Here is a 7790-nt window from a genome sequence, read left to right on the forward strand (position 1 = left end):
CTCTCTTACTATCAATCTTGAGAAAGATTTCCTGTCCAGTGTTACAGTAATGCTATCTTTCCCCAGCAATACTTGGAGAAGTACTACGACCTGAAGAGTGACGGGGAACAAATTGGAAGGAACAGAAAGAGCAGCCTCATGGTTGACAAACTGAAGCAAATGCAGGAATTCTTTGGGCTGAAAGTGACTGGGAAGCCAGATGCTGAAACCCTGGCGGTGATGAAGCAGGCCAGATGTGGGGTGCCAGACGTGGCCCCGTTTGTCCTCACTGAGGGAAACCCTCGGTGGGAGCACACAAACCTGACCTATAGGTAAAGAGACCGAGCAGCAGACGGAGAATGCTACCTCCCATCACAGCTGTAAGAAATGAGGTCTTATATGTCTCTATTCCACTTCATTTTTAGGATTGAAAATTACACACCAGATTTGTCAAGAGCAGATGTGGACCATGCCATTCGGAAAGCCTTTCAACTCTGGAGTGCTGTCACACCCCTAACTTTCTCCAAGGTCTCTGAAGGCCAAGCAGACATACTGATATCCTTCGTCAGGGGAGGTAAGCTCTTCTTGTAGCATGAATGTATTCTCACCTCAACTTCACCTGGCCCCTAAATCTCTTCAGCTTCACAGCTAGAGTTTCTTGTTTAAGAGGAGTGTTGATTTTATGGGCTTAAGGGAGGAAATTATATCACATTGGATAGAAGTCTGTTGGCCTCATGGCAAAGCAAAAGCTTCTCTCCCGTGCTACCCTAAAAACCAAGGAGGGCACTTGTTGAATTCTGTTTCTTGCAGATCATGGTGACAACTCTCGCTTTGATGGACCTGGAAGAATCCTTGCTCATGCTTTTCAGCCAGGCCCACGTATTGGAGGAGATGTTCATTTTGATGAGGATGAAACATGGACCAAAGATTTCAGAGGTAAGTCAACTAATCTTGCCTTTCTCAATTTTCCCCACCCCTTTGTGATGCATGTAATAATTGGTTGGTTTAACTGAAAGAACGCATTAATGGAAGCATGTATTTTCTACTACCATTAAGAAAAGTCATGATACATTTAGAAAAGGGTAAGAAAATAATATTTCTGTTAGTAACAGCATTTTATTGGCTACAGATAGGCCACACTAAAATCTCTATTAAGAAAATGTTGAGAATCCTAATGGTTTACCTATAGGCGTCTCCAAAAAAAATTTTCTTTTACTAGCAGACACACCAAAATTTAATAGTGGTTGTAAGATTATATGGAATAAGGGAGGAGAGGCTTATGTGTTTTGCAACATGGAGGATGTGTCAGTTTTGTAAATAGGAAAAAACAATTTCCAACATGGAGGATGTGTCAGTTTTGTAAATAGGAAAAAACAATTTGTGTTAATAGAAATCTATTGCTTCTCTGTGAAATATGTGTTATCTAATCATTGGTGAGACTGATGAGTCTGTGCTAGACCCTCAGTCGACTGAGTTTGCCTTTTTATTATATCAGGGTAATCATAGACGTTAGGCTTTAACCAAGCTCTTTACTCTTAACTAACGCATTCCTTTCACCTTAGGAAAAAGTATATATATATTTAAAGCTATGAAGAAAATAAGAGCATTAGTTCTACTCTCTGTAGGGTTGTAGATTACTGCTTCATTAAATATCTAAAAACTGAAAACATTTCAAGTAATTGCAAATGGGTTTACTGGCCCTTTTAGATTACAACTTGTATCATGTCGCTGCTCATGAATTGGGCCACTCTCTTGGACTCTCCCATTCTACTGATATCGGGGCTTTGATGTTCCCCAACTACTTCTTCAGCGGTGATATTCAACTCTCTCAGGATGACATCGATGGTATCCAGACCATATATGGTGAGTACAAAGAAAACCATCACAGACAAGGGGCCATTAGATGCAGCCATGAGATACAGTATCTTTTAAGAAGCTGCCTTTCATTGTTTATGTCCTTTTCACAAGCCAGGCAGCACTAACTTCAGATCTGTTTTTTCTTTAGGACGCTCTGAAAATCCCAACCAGCCAATGGGCCCCCAAACACCGAAAGTGTGTGATAGTAAACTAACCTTTGATGCTATCACTACGATTCGAGGAGAAGTGATGTTCCTCAAAGACAGGTAAGACATCAATTCTTCTTGTTTGGTGTTTGTAATAATAACAACATTCACTACTACGGATCCATATGGGCCACTACTATGCCTCACACATTGCTTATCTTACATTTGTTTACATACATAATTATGTGATAGCACTTGTTTGCATTGGCCAAACCTAATTAATTTATAACAATTTTGTTTTCCCACATGTATTCTGCCACTTGACTATCAGGAAAAAAAACCAAACAAACACCAAAACACTGCAGCAGAAAGTCAGTAAATATAATCCCATTTTACAGATCAGTAAAGTAAGGCATAGGGAAGGAAAGCGATCCTTTGAGGATACAAAGTTGGTCTTCTGACACCTTCTCCGGGGCTCTTATCACTTATGATATTCTTTATGATAATCAGGATGTTAGTGCGTTATTAAGAGAAATCAGTTATTTTCATGGCACCATCATGCTGGTCCCCTTTAAGTATCACCCCTTCCATTCTGGAAAAGATAATCCTCCCAAAGCCTGTGGTGGTGACAGGTCTCTGTTGCCTCCAGAGGCCCAGAGAGGGGCAGGAGCCACGGCGGGAGAATCCCCATGAGTTCAGGAGGCCCCTCTCCTGGGTAGATGAGAGCAAACACAATGTGCTTCCCTCCTCAGAGGAGGATCCTAGGTCTCCCTGTGCAGCATGTGGCCTCAGGAAGGCTGGGGAACCCTCACACATGAAGAACAGGCCTGCCCTACACACTGTACTGATTCCTAAAAGACCAGGCATCATCACTAGATACCCTTTTTCTGAATGATGCAGTCCACAGCACATAGAAAGTAGGGGTGCTCGGAAAGGCTCTAATCTCCTCAGCCACTCTTTATGGAGTGTTGTTGGTGCTGTTCTAATACATCGTGGTCATATCTACCCCACAATGCAGGGCTTGGACTGCTAATGCTTTTTATCCCCTTCTGGACTCGTTTTGAGTAAAAAAGATAAGGCTGGATGTAAGCCACTGGGTGCAGCTCAGTGCTGGGGGTGCTCAGGAAATACATGGTGCTTAAGGAAAGCTCTTGGTAGAGTAGAACACCTATCCAAGCAAGTATATGAAGGATTACTCCAAAGAGTAGGGCCAAGTCTAGGATTTGCAGGCACTAAAGGGACCCTGAGATCATGCAAACATCACCAAATGAAGACATGGAAGAACAGAAACAGTGACAGTAACTGACGTCCAAGGTCTCACAGAGGCTGAGGTAGGACTGAGGCAGGACTGGATCTAGAGGTTAATTTCTGACGGCCACCGTCACAGTCCTTCCTGCGGCCTCGAATATGGAAATGCTTCTGACGGGCCAATGGCAGTCTATGTGTTGCTGTTTCTCCAGTCACTGTGGACTGTTGAATCAACATTGCAAACCACCAACCAAAGCAAGACAAAGGGAGGGGCTCCCAGACCTGAGTTTAAAATTAACCTTTGTCTCACCAGCTGCTCAGCGTTAGATCGCTCCCTTCGCCTCCCTGGCCTTAATTTCTCACCTGTAAAAGGAGAGTAATGCTTTCTTGAAGGGTTTGTGTGAGATAGGGCATGATGTAGGGAAGGCCCTGTGTGTTGAAAGTGTACACTAGTGTAGGATGTTAGTGCTGTATTCCAGCCAGCGGTGTGCTGCAGCAGAATCCTAAGGGCTCACCAAAGCCGAGTTTTAAATTTTGAGAATTTTGCAAGCTGGTTTTTAAACACAAACATTCTTAAGAGTTAAGTTAGCTCTGGCTGGTGTGGCTAAGTTGGTTGGGCGTCATCCCATGCACCAAGAGGTTTCCAGTTTGATTCCTGGTCAGGGCACGTGCCTAGGTCATGGGCTCTATCCCTGATGGGGGGCACGCAGGAAGCAGATGATCAATGTTTTGCTCTCACATAGATGTTTCTCTCCTTCTCCCTCTCCCTCTTCTTTCCCCTCTCTCTAAAAATGAATTTAAACATTTTAAATTACATCAACTTATAATTATATTTAACCAAAGGTAATAAAAATAATTCAAACTTACCTCTTTGGCCCTGGCCAGATGGCTCAGTTGCTTGGAGCATCACCCTATACACCATAAAGTTGTGGGTTCAAATCCCAGTCAGGGTACATACCTAGGTTGCAGGTTTGATCCCTGGTAGAGGCGCATATGGGGAGGCAACCCATCGATGTTTCTCTCTCACTTGATATTTCTCTCTCTCTCTCTCTCTCTCTCTCTCTCTCTTTCTCTTCCTCTCTCTAAAATCAATAAACATATACTCAGGAAAGGATTAAAAAGAACAACTCACCTTTTTGTAATTATTTTGCCTCATTTTATTCTTTATTTATGTTCTTGTGGTTGTTTATACCTAATGTATTTGTGTGGCAGAAATACCACACAGTAGTGTGACACCGCAAATCTCTTGAAATCTGCCATTGTGGGAATATTTCCAATCTGGGAATAAGCAAATGCTGCAAACCAGGACTCCCCGCCACCCTCACCTTGGACAGCCAGATGTTAAACATTTACCAGCACACCACTAGGCCAGCAGTAAGAAGGAGCTGGATATCAGTCATAACCTGCTATAGATTAGATAAAAACCCTTTTCTTTGTTTTTCAAACCAGGTTCTACATACGCGTAAGTTATTACTACCCGGAACCTGAGCTCAATTTCATCACTACCTTCTGGCCAAATCTGCCAAATGGACTTCAAGCTGCTTACGAGTTTGCTGAAAGAGATGAAGTCCGGTTTTTCAAAGGTAATGCTTCCAATGATTGTATGAATTAATTTCTCATTGGCTGAGATAGAAGAGAGTACTACCTCCTTTCTCTCTAAGGAATTTTAAAAATATAAATCTCACCAAATCAATTAAGGGAGTCCATCACCTTAATTAAGAATTGCACAGTATGCCCTAACTGGTTTGGCTCAGTGGATAGAGCATAGGCCTGCGGACTGAAGGGTCCCAGGTTCAATTCCGGTCAAGGGCATGTATCTTGGTTGCGGGCACATTCCCAGTAGTGGGTGTGCAGGAGGCTGCTCATTGATGTTTCTCTCTCATCGATGTTTCTAACTCTCTATCCCTCTCCCTTCCTCTCTGTAAAAAATCAATAAAATATATATTTTTTAAAAAAAGAATTGCACAGTGCATTTCTGAGTCATTTTAAATCAAAAGCATATGACTAGAGATATAAATGTTCTGGCCTGTTTATGACTCTAGACTTACGAAATTGTGTTCTATGAATACTAGTTATGTATTTTAAACCCTCTCTACATTCTTGGGGCTGCCGAGAAATGAAATACAGAGCCTTGGATCAATGCTATAGAAGGGATGCAACAGAAGCATTTGACTTGTGTAATGTCCTAGAACTATTTTTATGTAAATTACTCTCCTCAGATGGGGAGGGCTCCTACTAGGCAGCAGATAGAGATGCTGCATACAGCTTTGCTGTGAAGGGGTGACCCTCAGACTAACACCATTGACATCGCCTGGAGAGTTTGTTAGAAATACAGAATCTCACTCAGCTGAGTGCCCTTGAGGTCCGTTCATGTTGTCAGGTCTCACCAGACCTCCTTGAATTTTAACGGGCTTCCCAGGCAATTTGTATGTACATTAAAGCAGGAGAGGTCCTGAAATTCCATAAATTGACTATCCCTGAGGTGGCCTCATGAACTCTTTAGTCATGTCAATGCCTGGCTCTGGATAGAAGTCTCCAACCCCATAAACCAGCCATTCTCGAAGATGCTGGATATTAGAATCATCAAGAACACTTTTAAAAATATATTGATTTAATTTGTCTGTGGTTGGATACCAGCATCTGTATTTTTAACGATCTCCCTAGTTAATTCTGATGTGTAGCCAGGACACTGCTCTAGTCTGTGAAACTAACTTAGGTAGAAATCTGCTCACTGCCTACTGGTGCTCAGGGTGTTTTAACCGCTGTTTCTTGATTGGCAGGCAACAAGTTCTGGGCCGTTCAGGGCAGCAAATGCTGCCCGGATACCCCAAGGACATCTACAGTTCCTTTGGCTTCCCTAGAAGTGTGAAGAATATCGATGCTGCTGTTTTTGAGGAAGAGACTGGGAAAACATACTTCTTTGTTGCTGACAAGATCTGGAGGTAAAGAAAAAGTTAGGGCACCAGATTTCTCTACATAGAAGGAAAGTTCTAAATGGAACCACTCACAAATGATTCTCATATTGCCTTGGCTAGCTGCCTTTTCTATGAATGGCTGTAGCCAGTCAAGCATCCAAGTCTCTTGATCAATAATCATCATGCAATAGCTGTCCCAGGAATCCAGGGGTCAGTTGGAGATGAATTTAAAAAAGAAGAAGTAAAAGAGAGAGAGAGAGAAAAGAGAGAGAGAGAGAGAGAGAGAGAGCTACTTCAGCCAAAAGAGACTTATCTTTAGTCACATTATACCTTAATAAGACACAGTGTGGCATCACCTGGAAAATTAGATTTAGATGCTGGATTTAGAGGGATCTTATAAATCTTCTAGTCTCCCCAACATCCTACCTCACCTCATCCCACCCCACCCCCATTGTACACATGATCTATGGATTTAGTTCTTATTACATTCTTGTTGGTGAATACCCTATGCAGTGGTCGGCAAACTCATTAGTCAACAGAGCCAAATATCAACAGTACAATGATTGAAATTTCTTTTGAGAGCCAAATTTTTTAAAACTTAAACTATATAGGTAGGCACATTGTTATTAACTTAATTAGGGTACTCCTAAGGCTTAGGAAGAGCCACACTCAAGGGGCCAAAGAGCCGCATGTGGCTCGCGAGCCGCAGTTTGCCGACCACGGCCCTACAGTGATTTTGAGAAGGCTGCTTGTTTAACAAATGGTTCTGACACATTTAATCATTTCCGGACCAGGTATGATGAATACCAACAATCCATGGATGCAGGTTATCCCAAACAGATAGCAGCTAATTTTCCTGGAATTGGCAACAAAGTTGATGCGGTTTTCAAGAAAGATGGTAAGTGAATATATACCTATTTCCTCTATTTTTTTTCCATAAAACAGCATCAGTATTATTATTTAGAACAGCAAATGCCAAAAAAAAATTTTTTGTTCTCACAAATGACTTGGGTTTTTTAAGAATTCAAGTTAAACCTAGAAATGACTTGTGTAATGTAGTAAATATCTTTTGTTTTCTTTCTAGGATTTCTCTATTTCTTCCGTGGAACAAGGCAGTACAAATTTGATCCTAAAACAAAGAGAATTTTGACTCTCCAGAAAGCTAACAGCTGGTTCAACTGTAGACGAAATTGATCGACTGTTTCAACATTGAACAGAAAAATATATTTCAAGAGCCCAAGGAAGGAATTTTCCTGAAAAGCCATATATTTTTTAGAAATTCTGAGCTATTTAGTATAATTTTATTTACACCTCATTCTGCATGATTTAGAATGCAATATTTTATGTACTTTTATAACTTAGTTCTACAGATGAGTGCTAAGAAAGGTCAAGTTTCATAGCTTATCGATACATATGGGCCAGTTTTGCAAAGACAGAAGCTCTTTTACAAAGTGTAAGACTCTACATTAAACCTGGGAGCAGCCACGGTGATGAATGTCTCCTCCCAAGAAAGAAAGAGGCAGAGATCCGAGTCTACACCAGAGAAAAAGCAGCTTGAGAAAAAGTGCGCAGCCACTACCTACTAACACCCTGAAATGCCAGGGAGAGCTTTTGTTACAGAAAATAAAATGTTTTATGTTTATAA

The 7790-nt window shown here is 41.5% G+C and overlaps 1 protein-coding gene across 1 annotated transcript; it reads left to right on the forward strand.

The window, feature by feature from the left end:
- Nucleotides 1-20: 20 nt before the first annotated feature.
- Nucleotides 21-7790, forward strand: LOC102432629 (interstitial collagenase-like). The gene is given in 10 exon segments (XM_014451069.2): nt 21-311; nt 405-553; nt 790-915; nt 1687-1842; nt 1985-2102; nt 4680-4813; nt 6011-6028; nt 6031-6172; nt 6940-7043; nt 7230-7790. Coding segments are annotated over 10 exon segments (1230 nt in total). The 5' UTR covers nt 21-138; the 3' UTR covers nt 7340-7790.

The sequence above is a fragment of the Myotis lucifugus genome, unplaced genomic scaffold (genome assembly GCF_000147115.1).
Source record: "Myotis lucifugus unplaced genomic scaffold, Myoluc2.0 scaffold_7289, whole genome shotgun sequence".
NCBI lineage: Eukaryota > Metazoa > Chordata > Mammalia > Chiroptera > Vespertilionidae > Myotis > Myotis lucifugus.